The sequence below is a fragment of the Pyrgilauda ruficollis genome, unplaced genomic scaffold (assembly GCF_017590135.1).
Source record: "Pyrgilauda ruficollis isolate IOZ18807 unplaced genomic scaffold, ASM1759013v1 scaffold4, whole genome shotgun sequence".
In the NCBI taxonomy this organism is placed as follows: domain Eukaryota; kingdom Metazoa; phylum Chordata; class Aves; order Passeriformes; family Passeridae; genus Pyrgilauda; species Pyrgilauda ruficollis.
The window spans coordinates 11,023,911-11,040,976 of NW_024525489.1; the positions used below are offsets into that span (position 1 = coordinate 11,023,911).

The 17,066-nt window shown below is 41.3% G+C and overlaps 1 protein-coding gene across 1 annotated transcript; it reads left to right on the forward strand.

The window, feature by feature from the left end:
* Nucleotides 1-250: 250 nt before the first annotated feature.
* Nucleotides 251-14,740, forward strand: SAYSD1 (SAYSVFN motif domain containing 1). Its single transcript, XM_041477095.1, has 3 exons — nt 251-308; nt 13,839-14,167; nt 14,246-14,740. Exons 1-3 carry the CDS (start codon nt 251-253, stop codon nt 14,534-14,536), a joined length of 678 nt encoding a protein of 225 aa, XP_041333029.1. The 3' UTR covers nt 14,537-14,740.
* The last annotated feature ends 2,326 nt before the right edge of the window (nt 14,741-17,066 follow it).

Sequence of the window (17,066 nt, forward strand, 5' to 3'; positions counted from 1 at the left end):
AGTGAAAACCTGCATCACTAAGGTAATAGAGAAATGTGCCTTGGGAAAAACCTTCACTTCTTTCCATATTTCTATTTTTAAGGTTTTTTCCTCAAAGTAGTACATGGAAAAACTGAAGCTTTTGATGCCAAATTCTGTCCTGATATGCACAAACATGACTTTCATTGACCTTTTGAGGGAGGGCTATGGACTTACTTCACTGAATATAGAAAAGAATTGCATAGGCTTGGACTAGGAACGACAAGTAACTATGAGGGACTTCAAGAAATTTGTTACCAAGCCAGAAGTACCTGACGAGCAAACAAATGGTGAGTTATCTCAAGGTTGGGGTGTGGAATAAATAAAGAGACAGTAAAAATACAAATCAGTAGGATCAACGCACCATCCCAGAGCCAAAGAAATAGCAAAATGCTGGAAAAAAGTCAACAAAACCAAAAACATCAGAAGGGCAACAAAAGGTGTGAGAAAAAAAGGGTTGAAGATTGTGAAGTCAAAGTAGGACATTTATAATTATGTCAGGGACAAAAGGTCTGTCAGAGACTGCTTTAGCCAAGGGGAAGTTGTTCATGGATGCCCTAGATAGTGCTGGGAAGCACTGCAGTTTCTTCACCTCAGCATGCACCAGGAAGGAAGAGACCTGCCAGAACCAAAAAGACTGTTTTGTAGCCCAAAAAATGAAATATTCCTGAACACTCTGTCTACCCAGAGCAGCTGACAGAAAAGTATAATGGCTCACCAGGGCAGCTGGAATCCACCTTTACTCTCCCAAAAAGGCAAAGATGGGAAGCAACAACAGGAGGACTGGCAAGAGACAACTGCAATATCTTTATTATCCCAGCACAGTATGGGTCAGGGCAGCTCTTTCTTCTCTGTCTCCATGCATTATGTATAGTGTGTATGAGTTCTTGACTTTTGGTTTTGTATCTTTTTAATGTAAAATCTTTTAATTTTGTGTGTCTGTGTGTCTGTGTGGTCTGTGTGTGTGTGTAAGACTTTTGGATTTGAGTCCTGCTTCTGCTTGCTCTCCTTATGGTCTCTCATTTGTTTAGGATGATTACCCACTCTTACTAAGGCAGCACAGAGTGCTCAGAAAATGCTGAACTTTGTGCTCTGCCCCAGCAACCCCATTTGTTCAGGCTCTGTGTGCACCCAAAATCTCTGGGACTCAAATAAATAAGGTGATATTATATTTATAAATAAAACTGTGCATGACTAACTCCTGTATCTGATGGAAGAAAATAAGGTGACATTTGAGGTTGCAAAGCTCATAAGCACAAAATGAGAAAGGTTAATGAAATTGCACAGGGCAAGAGGGTTCATTACTACTGCCTCTCCTGGACCATCACCTGTGAAGAACTTGATAACAGAATACTCTGTTTAACCATGGGATAGGTATGGTTCAGACATGCAAAAAGGAAACCTGTGTTTTTTTCTGGTTGTACACATGCCCTGATTTGGGGAAAGCACTTGTAGGCACCAAACAGTCATTACGTGTGCTGGGGATGCTGCAGTCACCAGACCCTTCTTTATGTGGAGGTAAAGCAAAGGCATTAAAGCTTCCATTAGCATGGCATGTACAGCAGGAGCTTCTGCTCACTGGATACCCTCTCTCTGACCCTGAAGTCTGCTAAATCTGTAAGATACTTAATTGCATGACTTGCTGAGAATATCCACTTTATTTCATAACTGAGCTGGTCCAACTTTAGTTTCTGATTATTAACTCTTCAGTGAGCAAGGGCAGTCTCAGAAGAAAGGGACTTCTATGCTTTCTGAACATCTTTTCTTTGGAAATGAGATCAAGATTCTTCAAGTCTTGCAATCTAAATTGCTGCTCTTTGACACTTGTTTGGCAATTGAGAAGGGCAGGACTCAAAACAGCATCTTAGAGGTGAAAGGCTACATATCCTGTTAGTGGGAAAAATCATCTGCAAAAGCAATGGTATTTGTCAAGAGCCTAGAGAAGATCTGACATCAGGAAAAGCCTTTGTGAAGTCCACCACAGTAAAGAAATGTATTCACCTTGATTTAAATAATTCTTTTTACAGTGAAATCTAAAAATGGAGCAAGACAGGGCTATAACTTAAATGCAGGAACTGTGACAAATAACAATTTATATGAGGAAATGGAGTGCCACAGGGATTAGGTTCCAGGGCAAACTTGTCTTGTGAAAAGGATATGAAGTTAAGTAATGGTAAAATAAACCAGGGGGTTTGTTTTGTTTTGTTTTGTTCTCAATACTGCTTAAAAAAAAAAAAAAAGATAGTGACAAAAAGGAGAGCAGAAGTAAAGGTCTGACATTCAAGAAAGGCTTGCTTGTGGACAGAAATTGCTGAACAGTTTATCCCTGTGAAATTATTTCCTCTAGGATGTTGTTAACATGATGGAAATATGCAAATTATTGATTACTTTGCCTCTGAATCAAATGTGCAGGACTGCAGGAATGAAAAGCTAATATAAATAATCCTGTTTGATGGGGAACATTTTCTGAATTTTTGCTCTTGAACCATTTCACTTTTAATAGTTACTGGGATTGTTCTGTTTCTTTGTTTGTTTTTCTTTCCTTGCTCTTTCTCATGCAGAACAATAAGAACTCAACTAAATTGCACTCTGGTGAGGATTTCTCCAAAGAAATCTGAACTGTTGCAGCTTAAACACTGAGGAATTGGAGAAGAGAAGCAAACTGCATCTTTCCCAGTGGTACTTGGCTGGTACCAAATGACTCCACAGTCATTCTGCTACTCTTTTTATTAGCTTCAGCAGCTGGGAAGTTTTACGTGCACGAGAGGTCAGGCAGTTTGCTGAGCTTGCTGTTTTTACTCTGAAATCATGGCCCTCCTGCTCCCTTGAACAAAGATGGTCAGGAGTTCCTGGAGCAATTTTCCAAATAAAATATACTTTTTTTGTTAGCCAAATATATTGCAACAATGTTTCAGCAGAAGATGTTTCCTGTAGCGTGGTAATTTTGATTAGCATGCTGAGAGAGACCTGCAAAGAGACAGAGGCTGGGTAGGCACAGACTGCGTCACTGTGTCCCATGAGGTGGCCCAGTAGAACTAAGGTAGTGACCCCAGTCTCTGGTAAAGCTGCCCATTGAAATCAAGGCTTGCCCTGAATCAAGCAGAGCTATGATTTGAATGAGAGATTTTTATTTGTTTATTTTCTTTCCTTTCCCATGTAAGTGCTCCAATTATTTTAAGGCATTTCTTTTTTTTTTTTTTTTTTTTTTTTTTTCCTTCACCAAAAATAATCTCATCTTCCATTCAAAAAAATACTCAGTTTGTCCCCATATAGAAAAGGAAAACTATGAAATCACATTTTTTTTACTAAGTTTAGTGCTAGTTATGTTACAGATGTGGACCAGTGGACCAGAAGGAGACCCATGTTTGGGTCTTCAAGCTTCTACCTGAATTTTCATCCCAACAGATAGCTCATTTAATTCATTAAATGTAGGTATTTTTAAATGAAGGAATAATGTCACCAGCATGACATGAACTGCCTTTACCTTGCTGCCCTCTTTGACCTCTAGCAGTTTCCCTAGGGAAGCCTTTGCCAAATATAGCATATCCTGAGGGAATGAGCTGAACATGGAAATCTCCACACATTTGACAACGAGTGTGGGGGACAGCAATGCACGGGAATATTCCTTTGCAGGTTTTGGAAGTGCTTTCGAGGAGAAAATCCCCAAGAACTCCCTACTACCTATTTTGTGGTTTTGACAAAGCAACTTTCCTTCCTTACATCTTCTAGAGTTCGAGAAGGATTTACACTTCAGCAAACTCGAGGTTTCAGATCTGTACAACTGAAGATCTTCAGGGTTTTCCCCTCCTGCCCAGCAGCAGCAGCAGCGGCCTGACTCCAGCTCTGCCCTTCGGATTCCCGGGACAAGGACGGAGGAGCCCTGCAAACCCCTCCGCTCAGCGCCTTTTTGCTACCACCTAGTGGGCATGGAGAGGTGTGAGGACACGGACTCGTGCAGAGGTGCATGTCACCAACAGGGAAAGAACGTGGAGAACTGCGTACAGACATTCCCCCGATTTTGATTTGCTGTTCCAGGGCCCTGAGCCTGTATGAAGAGACACAGTTATAATGAAGCACCTAAGCACTGTCAGGTGGAGGTGGCCTCGGAAGCCTTATGGCCCTGCTAAATGCTGAGGAGGGGACGGGAGGAGCAAGGCTGTGGCCAGGGAATGTGGATTTCATTTTTCTTCAATCAGCCAAGACTGGAGAACAAGAAAACACAGGACAACAGGAAAAGGAATCAACTCATTTGTGAAGTGAGGCTGAGATGGCAACTGAAAACAGACCCAAACTGTGATAGGTCTGGAGACCGGGCACAGGTTCATTTGGCTGTAAATCCTACAGGCAGTGATGCACAGTAAATACAACTTTAGTACAGAGGCCATTCTGTTCAATCTTCTAGGAATTTTTCCCAGAAATAGACACAGACACTGAACTGAGCCAACCATATGAGAGCATTGAGCCTGTACCTTCCATGAGGAATCCTGGGCCAGATACTTGCTAATGTATGCATATGCAGCACTAGTGATTTTCATGTACCAGGGATGCCTACTGAGAACCTGATCAGTTCTGTCCTGTTGATTCCCCATTGGTTTTGTTGGTTTATTGCATGCTAAAAAATCTGGGAAATTACATGAAACAGAAGTAATGCTGGGATAATTATGTGTTTGCTCTCCCCAACAAAATCCTAGCATTTAATGTACATTATCCATATTTACAACGCATTTCTCTCCTGAAAATCACTTTTATTCAAGAATATGAATGAATACTAATACCCAATGTTTTAAAACCACAGCCAGCAGAACAGTTACTTTTAATTAATACAGAAGAATCTTTCCTAGCACTTCAATTTAAAATGTTGATAAATGTTGATACTGAGCATTAAAAAAAAAAAAAAAAAAAAAAAAAAAAAAAAAAAAAAAAAAAAAAGAAGAAGGAAAGAAAGAGGACTGAATACTTACTAAATTTCCTCTGGAAAGAAAAATAAGAAAAATCAGTAGCTGGAAAACCTGAAACTGAACTCAGAAGTCCATTTAATGAAACAGACCTTACATATAAAGGAAGACTTAATCCCTTTTTGTCTTAATACCTCACATTAAGTTTTAAAGTAAAGGATTTTCTTGGAATTAATCCAGAGCTCCATTTTCAGTATCCCATAGGCTGGAGACACACATGCTTTTATGTAAATCACAATATTATAAATCCAATATATTTCACTCTCTTCATGCGTGTGAAGGAATTAAAAACTATCAGATCAGGTCTACAGCAAATAAGTCGACTTCCATAAGTATATAAATAAAGTTCCTGTGATTTTACATTTATTTTAGAACTTATTTAACTCAGACTATATTTTCATCACAGAAGGGAAGTGGGAATTAGAGAGGGAGGGAGTATATATTCATTTAATAGAATTAAAATTTTACTTCAGTCCCCAATCATGGAAATAAATCCCTTCGGGTCTCTGTAGTCAATCCACCGCTACATCCTTGGGAGCTCAGTGTCAGAATCCCCTGTGTCTGCAGCAGGGAAAAGGGAGATGTAATCCTAATTGTGCAGCTCCCTGGTGTCAGCTGTATGAAGTGGAGATTAAACCTGTTGGGCTCTTTGGCTCATCAGTCAGAGAGTGGGTTTTAGAAAACATGTTGAAATTCAGCATGCACATGATAAAAACCACGTTTATTAAAAGACAGGGTGTATTTTGAAAGGTGAATCTTATCTCACATAAGCAGAAGTCATAGATTTAAAATTTCACTTCCTTTTAGGAAGGACAAATTAGTCTGAATTAAAGAATATAAGTCATTTGCAAAGCAAAAAAATAGAAGTAAAGCACAAGGCCGTCACAGTCCTCCTAAACGAAACAAAATTATGATGCAAAGATTCTGTCAGCTTTTTCCCAGGAAAGATAAAACCAGTGAGATTAACACAGAAATCTTTAAGGTAATAATCTAAAATTACAGCAGAGGGTGCTGTCATTTCTCCTTCGGTTCATGGTGTTAAGTGAATCCACAGTTCTCTTGCCCCCCTAGTTGCTGCTCTAAAGAATCTTAAAAAAACCCCAAACAACCTAGTAAATTTTGAAATTCAGTGGAATTTTTCTGGAAGGGACTTAGAGACCACAAATAGAGGAAGAAAATGTACACTGGTACAGATTTAAGGCCAGAATTCAACTTTCAAATGTGAATGCTTTCCTGTAAGTACTTTAATTGTAGAAAACTGTAGAATTTTTTTGCTCCTGTCTGTTTATATTTAATTTAGAAACATAAATGTTAGACCATATTGTTGTCATTAGTGGATTGCTAAAACAGAAATTATAGGATAGTATTGTGAAATGTTTGCTATATCCCGCCTATGAAAGCCACTTATTTATCCTTTGAAAGAGCTGACAAAAGAACATACTGCATCCTTTCCTGCCCTCCAAGATAAAGAATGATCTAGAAATGGTCCTCAGTCTTTTCTGCCATCTGAAATTTCTACTTAGCCACTACATACAAAGCATGCTTTTCTTGGGTTTTTCCCTTTCCTTTCATAACTTGATTGCTCAAATCATGGCCTATGAGGCCACAGTCAAGACAAATACTGAAACTCTGGTCAAGTTTGAATGCAGAGAGAACCCAGGCAGGAGGTTAGATGCTGAACTTGCTGCAATGCTGAGTGTCCCTCAGGGTCAGCAGAAAAATGCTGAAACACAGTTTAAGGTTTCTAAACCTACCAGAGGCAGGATGAACACTCCACATTTCTTACTGTGCTGGAACAGCCAGACCCAGTTCTGGGCTTTGCTTGCCATAAATTCAGAGACAGCCCCATTCCAGGTTGTCTTTACAATCTAATACATAAGAAGCTAATCTTGCTTAGGTATTAATTGTCCTCCTCATGCAATTTATGTTATTTTAGAAAGCGTACGGTACAAGCTTTAAGAGGCATGCTTGCGGCATAATAAATAGAATAAATCGGCTAGGTTTGTCATGGTTAAAAAAAAAAAAGAAAAGGAAAAAAAGTGGCAAAGTTTTCATTGCTGTGTCAGTTTATTTTTAAGGGAAGTAACATGAAGATATTTTATATGAGGCCCACAGGTCTCATCAAGCAGATAGCAAGGTATGAGCTCAGTTTGGTCCATCAGGAATGTAATACCAACCCTGTACAGTCCTGGCAAAGTCCTCACTGACTTCAGTGGGGTCAGGTTTTAACCCTACAAGGTCACATCATTTCAGGAAAACTGAGGATCTGATTTGGTGTCTCTGTTTGCTTTGGACCCTCCAGCCTCATCTCTGCTATTCTCACATGAGTACTCTTGTTCTTATCTCCTCCCTGTATTCCTCCAGTCCCACCCACTGGGCTTCACACTCCTGATATTGTATCTTGGCCTCTAATGAGAGGAGACTGTTGCTGAGTCTCTGCTTGATGTGGTGCTTGACATGTTTTTTCAGGTCTCACAGTCAGACCCAATCCAGGAAAGTAAGTTCAAGACAAAGTGGTAACTAGTGGAAAACTAAGGATTTTCCACTTTTTGAGGATGTCAGAGGAAGGCATTATGTATTGGATTTTGGAGTATTGAACTTGTGATTTTTTTGCAAGTCAGGGCTGACAGTGTGTTTAAATCAAATATTTATTAATCTGTTCCAAAAGGCCAAGTTACCATTTAATAGCTTTCAGCAGTTAGCAAAGGCTGTATTTCTGCAAGTCCTTTGTGGATTCAAGACTTTCTTACATCTTTGTTCTCTTCTCATTTTGTTTTACATAGGTTTTTCTTCCAGATCTTTATTCCATTTATTAGAACAAATACTGGCATGAAAAATACTCTCTCTGTGAATTATACCCTATCAAATTTAACTTAAGAAGCAAGGAACTCTGATCTGAACCACTACTGCACTTTTTATACTGGTTGTTATCCATTTGGGTTCCTGTGTTTTCTTTACAATCATGAAGATAAATTTGTTGGTATTTTCATAATAAATTAAAAGCCATCATTTGGGGATAAGATCCAAAATAGCACGTAATCACCTAGAGCAGAGCTGAAATTTAATTAGACCCTTACACACACATCAGTTGCAGTGTGGCATCTGACCCAATTCAAAATTACAGCTATTAGATGTGACATAAATAGAGCAGGTACAGTCACCTAAACGGGGGTGAGGGACTGGGACAGAATTTAGATTGCATGATTGCAATCCAAGACAGGCACACACAAAATCTTTGCTCTAGGGATTAGATACTCTTTGTTCGTGGGTGCTTCTGTGTGTCTACAGAAGTGCTGTCATACTAACTGAGCAGAGCATCCTCGTATCCTATTTTCTATGAAAGTAATTAGGGATCCTTAAACCAGGCATCCCTAGGGGTGCTAAATTGCTCTGGTACATGGCCCAGATATCTGATAACTCTGGATTTGGCACAGAGCATTAAAAAATAATGACCACTTCCATTAGAAAATGAATGGGTGCTTGGGGAACTTTGTACTTGTGGTGATGCCCACACTGTGTGATGCATCACCACAGGACCACCTCCTCCATGAACACCAGGTTTTTCAAGGTGATTCTGGTGATGCCCCAGCCTTATTACATGGGTGTGATATAAAGCTTACTGCTCCTGCCTTTCTCTCAGGATTGTCAAACCCATAAAAATTCTTTCCATTACCAGAAGATTAATTTAGGGATTAAGTTCATTACCAGTGTACCCACTTTTTATTTATATGTGCCATCCACTAATTTTCAGGCGTGAGCCCCAGCACAACCTTTGTGTATTACTGAAGGGAGCTTGGAGCTCTAAACCTCTGTTACGAATGACAATCAGTTATTTTTATTAATCTGTATCAGTTTGGAAACAAGCCCTTGGTATATCGTATGGTCAAATATCAATATTGGAAAAGCATTTTCCCCAGTCATGCTAAACAGCTCATTCTCTTGGTGGACTGTCCAGTTTATTCCTATTGTTGAAAGCTTTAGGGAAGGCCTTATCCCTAAAGCTTGTCATCTATCACTCCTGGTGGTAAACACCATAAATATTCCAAAATCCAGTGTAGGTGTTGAGACAAAAAGAAGATAATAAAGAGGAGAAATTGCCAAAAAGAGCAAACTGATAATATTTCTATACAATCTAACGGCTTGCCAGAAGTAATAGTTTGGACTTCTGTTCTGTAGATTAAATGGAGATATACATAATCAACTGTTTTATTCTAGATAAGCTAATTTCTTTGATTTAGAGCCCAGGAGAAAGACGAATGCCATGATATCTCCCTCCTTCATCTTGTAGTCTGCTAAATAATTTGTGGTAATTCAGAAATAGCTCCAAGCCCTTACATCTGGAATTGCAGGGGTGCAGTTGAAGTCTCACCCCTACTTGAAACATTTATAGGGAAATTATATTTATCAGCCAGAGCCTGAGGTTCCAACCAGCTTGCTGGAATGCACACTGACAACTGCAGTGAGAGAGCAGCTCTTCTGCATGATGATTCGTCCTGTACAGGGCAGAGGCTTGAAGGCATGAGAAAAGGCTGTTGCATCACCTTTCTAGGCATTCTGCTCCTCTAAAAACGAAACCTGTCAGTGTTCTTCTGCCTCTTGGTTTTTTTTGTTTGTTTGTTTGTTTGTTTGTTTTTGTAGATGTGGAGGTGTAAAATTGACAGCTAATGTGAGCATTAAAGTTTACAGTGCACTCTCAATGAAAGGCCTGTGAAGACTGAATGTGCATGTGTGTAAGGGGGTAATGTAGCCCATTTCTGTCTTCTCACTCTTTATTCACCGTCTAGCATCCAGAATCTTCTGTATTTTAAACTGCAGTCAATTAAAGGAAATAGATGTGGAACCAGAACTCAGATCTACAATTAGTTTTAAGATCTTGTCTGACATTCTTTTCATTTCATATCTCCTGTCTGGGGAAATGCTATTACAGCATCTAGGTACATTTAAGTGCTGTTATGTTTAAGTGCTATACAAACCCATTATAAAAAATATTCACACCAAGCTCAAAGAGCTGTATTTCCAACTTCACAAAAGTACTTTGATAATTAAGTTACAATTTTTTTTTTCCCAAAAAAAGGTTTGAGAAGAGGAGGCTGATTAAACCCAGCATTATGTTGGCAGACAGGAGAGACAAAACAGGTTTCTTTTCATTTAAGTGATGAGGAATATCAAGTGGCAAATGCCTTTTTTCCCCACCCTAGCTATATGATAAAAATCAAAAGACAGTATTCTGAATTTTTGAAGTTTTAAAACAGTTTCCAAACTTCGACTTTGGAATCAGGTCAAAGTTCTGAACATGGCTAAACAATCCCACCTAGAGCTCATTGGGTGTTATCTTCCAAAAGCAGTAAAATAGCTCATCTCCCTTTTCTGTTACAATGATTTCACTAAATATCTGACATTTACTGCTGACATTGAACTAGTGAGGGATTTTTTTTTCTCTGTTTTTTCCCAAATGGAAGTTTCTTGTGAAATGATGAGGAACATTTCAGAGTTGTGACAGAAATATTAATAACTCTGCTTTGTCCAATTTTAACTATATTTGAATACAGAGCACTTCAGCATATAAAGCAGGAACATAACTGCTAGTGTCTAGTGTCTGAGAACTCTTTAGCATGCACTGCCTAATATACAAATGCACACGTTTCAAAACCACACAGACAGGAAAATTTGCAATTGAGAAGCTAAACGAGTTCAATAAAAAGACAGAAAAAAATTCTTTATGTCTAATGGCAAAGTACCCTGATGCTGCTATTTTAGGAAGGAAAATTAATGACCATTTTCTACAAAGGAAGCACTTCTTCTCTGCAGTTTAGAACTGATTAGTAAATGGATATGCAGAAAGCTCTCTATGGAATTAGAGAAATATGAATCTGTGCACTTCAATCTATTTTATACATGTTCTGCACAACCTCAACAACTAGAGCTAATGCTCCCTCAGCTCCATTGAACTAATTAAGCTAGGTCATTATATTAATAATGGGTTGCCCTTCTGTCTGCATTTATGGCACTTAGCAAGTCAGTGTGAGTGTGAACACTTATCTCATGAAGGAGAGAGCTCCTGACAATGAATTAGATTAATCCATCAAGAGAATTAATGTGACTTGATTACTGTTGATATCTGAAGAAGCTGGCATACACAAACAGGTATCTGCAGCTGTAGGAAGCAAGCAACAACACTGCAAACAACTGGGCAAGGCCCCAAGCCTGTACTATTGAGCAAGGAGGTGGCTGACACCAAGACCTGGTGACAGACTGCTGATGTGGCACATGCAAAGGGTGCCACAGGATCTGAATGTTGCTATCAATGCTTAGGTTAACTCAGCTGTGTTGGTATTTTCCCACAAATAGTTCTAAGGCCATCTGTCATGTAAAAATACCTAATCTAATTAGTTTTCACTTATCTTTTCTTCTTAAGGGGCATGAAAAAGTAAACATATTTCATATTTCAATAACAAAATTAATTAGGAAAAACTCTGCAGTCACCACCCCAAAAGTATAAAATCAACTGCACTTTGGGCATGGCTTTGCTTGCTTTCTTATTCTGTCAATTCTTTCATCTCCTTAGGTTCACTTGCTGATAAGAGTGCCATAGACAAAGTTCCTAATGGCTTGGAACCTTAGCGCCTTAAGCTGATGATACTTAGCTGAGAACAGAATGCAATGATTCTTCTGTCATAAATATTAAAACATAACAAAAAGTTGATTGCTGGGATAGAGGAAAAGGTTTCAAAATTGCTGAAGTGGAAATTTATAAAGAAAAAAGGTTCTCTTCTTGGCAGAGAGAAATACGCATGTGAACTGATTTGTATTATGATTTAGTATGAGACAAGTCAAAAAAAAGAAAAAGTTTTTCAAGTGATCTTAATGCTGTCTCCTAGAAGTTGATTAGCAGTTCCAGAACTTCCTTCATAAAGAATGCAGCTTTAGAGATCTATCAATACCACCCAACATTTTTGATTCATCATTGGCTGTGGCACAAGGGAAGAAATACTTGACTTGTAGTTTCACGTCTACAAACCCACTATATTCAATCTGTTTTCCTCATACACAGGGGAAGGCATGAAGTGATTCAAGTCCCACAGAAGTGTTCTTCAGCCTTTCCATGTCCCCTCTGCCCTCCTAATCACAGGCTGAGGATCCAAAGATTAAGCTTGGTGAACTACCAAGATCTTCTATAGGCACTGGAGTAGGGAAGAAAATGCTCATGTGGTTTGTTAAACAAACAACAAAATGAAATGTCTATACAATTAAGCTGTTTGTTTAAAACAGGATATATTGAAGTAATTCAAGACTTTATGGATACAAATTTGTTTAGGTATTTATCTGCAGTGTAACTTCATTTAGAGATGAAGTTACTGGAGTGCTCTTGAATTTCAAAGGCATGATTCATGGCACTCTTCTGTTTCCTAACAACACATGGCAATATAGGCAGCCCTATAAAATAGCCATAAAACAGCTACTTGGATGCATAATAGCAAATACATACTAAACCCAGTAAATCTTGAGAAAAATCGAACAACATAGGAATCACTGGGTGCAGCTTGCAAAGGTGATTTTATATATTATTCACATAAAACTATTACTTTGACTAATGAAGTCTATAGAACAAGGAGATGTTTCCATGAACAGTAGAACAAGAGGAAGAAAAATAAAATAAAATAATGTGCAGGCTATCTGTGCAGGCTATCTTAAAACATTTTTGACTGTTATTTCAAAATCAAATTTCCACAAATAAAGAGAAAAATTTTATTCATTGTGGCACTCTCTGCAAAGTTGGAAGGTTAAAAGAAAGTAATTTTGTAACCAAGCATAAAATAGGCATTTGAAAAATTATTTAGCTGGGAAAAAAACACAATTTTTTCCACATTAAGATAACTTAAGAACACCCAAATTGATTTTTATTAGACTTCTCATATTCCCTTCTGAGCTGACACATGCATGAGACATTCAGCCCCAAAGGTCACTTCTGAGAAGGCTATAAGTAACTGGAAACAGCACTGCAGGATGAAATGATGGCTCATTGCTGACTATTACTGCTGGAGAGTGATAGATATTTTACTCCTGAGGCTAAGAGACAGATTCTGTAAATAAATTTTTATTTCTTGGCAGTGCCGATAGCTGGAACATGATGTGACAGAGCTGGTTTTCCCAATGTTATTATTTGACTTAAAGAGAGTGCGGGATGGATGCTGGCAAGGCCCGTGGGCCTGTGTTGGAGGGAGCCCACCACAGGCTTTTCTCCAGGGCCAGCAGAGAAGGGCACAGGGCGAGCCCTGACTCCTGGCACCACATGGCGAGTGGGCAAGCCCAGAGCGGTGCTCTCCTCCTCCTGCTCGCTGCCCTGCCCCAGCTGCTCAGCGCTCTGCTAAAACCTCTGCTCCAAGGCCCAACACAAATGGCGCTGGTCAGCCTGGCTGTGAACGCCTCATTCCTTCTCCCAGGCTTTGGTCACTCCATGCTTTATTCCCTCCATCCCCTCTTCTTTTTGGTGCCACATGAGTCACTGAGGTTGTTCATCCCAGAGAAGAGGTGGCTTGCGGAGGTTTTAGCCAGGTAAGCATCAGCCTCTTCTCCCAGGCAACCAGCGACAGGGCAAGAGGACACAGCCGCAGGCTGCGCCAGAGGGGGTTTAGGTTGAAGGAAGAATTTCTTCACAAAAGGTCTCATTAGATGCTGGAATGGCCCGCCCAGGGAGGTGGTGGAGTCACCATCTCTAGAGGCGTTCAAGAAAGGGTTGAACGTGGCATTTAATGCCATGATCTTTTTGATTTGGTGTTTGGTCAAAGGTGGACTGTAATTCAGACGCCTTTTCCAACACAAAAATTGTGTGAAAACAAAACACGAGTGGTCTCTGATGAATTACAGCTTTTCTCCAGAGCGAATCGCCGGCTCTGCTGTCCATCCCGGAGGGCGAGGAGGGGCTGACCAGCCGCCTCAGGCTCCCCACAGTGGGTCCCCAGCCGCCTTCGCAGCTCCGCGTTCCCGCCCCGCCTCTCCCCGGGCCGTCACGGGCCTGGCGCAGGCGCGGCTCGGCCATGGCGGCGGCCGTGGAGCGGCGCCTTGCTCAGTTCCGCGCCGCCCGCGGCAGAGCTACCGCTGCTCCGCACCCAGCCGAGCCGCCGGGAAAGGCCGCGGCTCCGGAGGCCGCCGAGGGACCGCGGGCAGACGCGGAGGGCCCGGGCGGCAGCGCTCAGGTGAGCGCTGAGGCGGGCGGGGCGGGGGTGCGGCGGCCGGCCGGTGCCTGACGCCGCGTCTCCCCGCCGCCTCCGCAGGTCCGGCCCGGCGCGGCGGCGGCTCCGGTGTGGGCGCGCCCGCTGCTGCTGAAGGTGCTGCTGTGGGCCGTGCTGCTGGCGCTGTTCGCGGAGCTGGAGCTCGGGCTGCCTTATTTCGTCCTCTCCCTCCTCTACTGGATGTACGCCGGCACCCGCGGCCCCGCCGAGCGGCGGCCCGGCGAGCTCAGCGCCTACTCCGTCTTCAACCCCGGCTGCGCCGCCATCGCGGGGACGCTGACGGCCGAGCAGCTGGAGCGGGAGCTGCACTACCGGCCCGCCGCGGGCAGGTAGCGCCGGGCCCGGCGGGGACTGCGCTGTGCTGGGCCGGGACAGCTGCCGCGCCCGGCCGGCCCCGCTGCCGCCGCCCCGAGGAAGGGCCGGGGCTTGGGGGAATGAAATGTGATTTGTTCCTATGCAGAAAAACACCTGAGCCTTACTGCTGGCCCCGTGCCCCACGGCGCCGGCCGGTCCCGAATAAAGCCGTAGCAAAGCCTGTGCTCTGGTCTCGTTTCCTGGGGCCGGGCAGCAGTTTCGGCGGCTGTGGAGCGGCCCCGAGAGGCACGGCCTTGTCACAGCTGCGGCTGCCAGCGTGTCACCTGGAGAGCTTCAGCTCCCGAGGGCTTTGCCACAGGTGACAGACACAAAGGCTGGCGTTTGATGACACCTGCAGTAGAAGGGCCTGCTGCTGCTCTCCCCTGCACCGGCTGGAAATCTCATTCTGAAGAAACGACAAGAAGCAATAGCCATATACTTAAAGAGGCTGCTGCTTTTGGTTTGCAGTGGTGTCTTTCACCTAACATAAACATCAGATTATAATTCCCTTTTTGCTTCATATTACAGTTTTCATAATTGTAAGCTTATAAAAAATACGTATTTTTGGCAGCTGTATTTGTATGATCCACTGTTGGTTTTAATGTGCAGATCATTGCATTGAGCCAGACCTGCTCAGCAAAGTGGTACTCACCACTGCTTAAGGCATGGAAAAAAAACAAGTGTGGCATTTGAGATCATGTTCTATGGTGGTGATGCTACATAGACAGTTGGACTTGATGATCTTTAAGGTCTTTTCCAACCATAACAATTTTATGATTCATTAAGTCATCATTTTGAAGAGCAGCTGCTAGAACTTATGTCTCTGAGGACAGAGTTAAGAAAAGTCACAAATTGGTCTTTCAAGTCCTGTTCCAGTATTCTAATTTAACAGTTAAACACATTGTTAAGGTTTGACTAACACAAGTTTGATCATTGGTTGTAGAAACAAAAGAAAGTGGTGCTTTGAATTTAACTGGACTAGTAAGAGAGTAATAGATGAAAGCATATATAATATGTTAACACTGATAAGCATCTCTCAGTAGCTCTGCACAGCACTCTCAGTTTCTATCTTGGGCTGTTGTATAAATTCCAAGTCCTGCTATTTGAAGGCAAAAAATTTTGTCATTTGCACATATTCTGTAATCCTCCAGTAAACCCCCTTCCCCAAGTTTTCTTTATTCTTACTGATTCCTTTTGACTCTATAACATGCTGCATTTTGTATTTGATTAATCTAGGCTCAGCAGGGTCAAACACCTCTGGGTAGTGGACACACATCTGCCCACATAAAGCATTGTTTCCTTGAAAGAACCACAGACTGTGAATCTTTCCATTCTTTAAAAGTATTCTAGTAACAGGGTAAGAAGTAGTTAGATGGTACTCAAAACAGCTGAAAGCAATGGAGTTTTGTGAGTTGAAACTTTATTCACAACAATAAAATAAACATCAGCATAGTGTTCATGGGGAGTTGATAATCTGACATCTTGTACAGTTCAGTTCTGTGGGTATTTTTTAAAACAAGAAAATACGTGCAAATAAATATTAAATATAAGGTAAGATCAATGAAATTATAAAAATTCATAGCAGCAATGCTGGAAATAAAGTTTCACTTGCTATACACTCTAACTGCATTATGTCCAGGTGGATTTATAGACTCTTGTATTTAATGCTTCATGAAAGTTACACAATAAGTGAGCATGAAGCCAAAAGGCACAAGAAATAAAAACTGACACAGTTCATCTCTTCCAGTGCTTTGTGTTGGTTTGCTTATTTCATGCTACTCAAATAAATGTACATTACACATTGTGAAACAGGGATGGCATGAAAAACAAAGACTTGTAAAAGGTTTTACTGAAGTAGATAAAGTATGATGGAGAAATTGGCACTGAGGCCTTGCTCAGTCTCTAAATACACAAATACTGTAAATCTGCTTGGTGTTAATTACTTCCACTGAGTTGTTTTGAGAGGGGATTTTAAAAGGTTTGAACTAGTGAGAGTTTAATTAGAGGGGGGGAAAATTTCCGCTGCAGCCTTCTGCTTGGCTAAGACCTCACTTTGTTACCTTACTTTTGTCTTGTGTTCTAACAAAGCAGAAGTCACCAAGATAACTTAACTGGAGCCATTCCTGTGGGCCCAGAGCCCTCAATTCACAAATGGGGAGGGACAAGAACAGCTTACTAACTCAAAAGGACATCAAGCTGTTGAATCTTGCTTGTGACAGCAATTAAGTACAGGTTTGTTACCACACATGGAAATGCTCTCTATGCCCATGTCTGTCCTCTTTCATTTGTTACATACACTTGTTTGTCCAGCACTGCAGTGAGTTAGAACACTGCTGTAACTTCCTGTTGTCATAGCAGAACTATCATCTTGCCAACAGCTGCACAAGCAGCAGAAACTTTTTTTTTCCCAGGTTTGCACACAACTAAGCAGGACCAGCATCTACTCTTGAATATTAATGAGTAAAATTATTCCCACCAGTGTGCATTACGCCACAGCTGTAAATTGCAT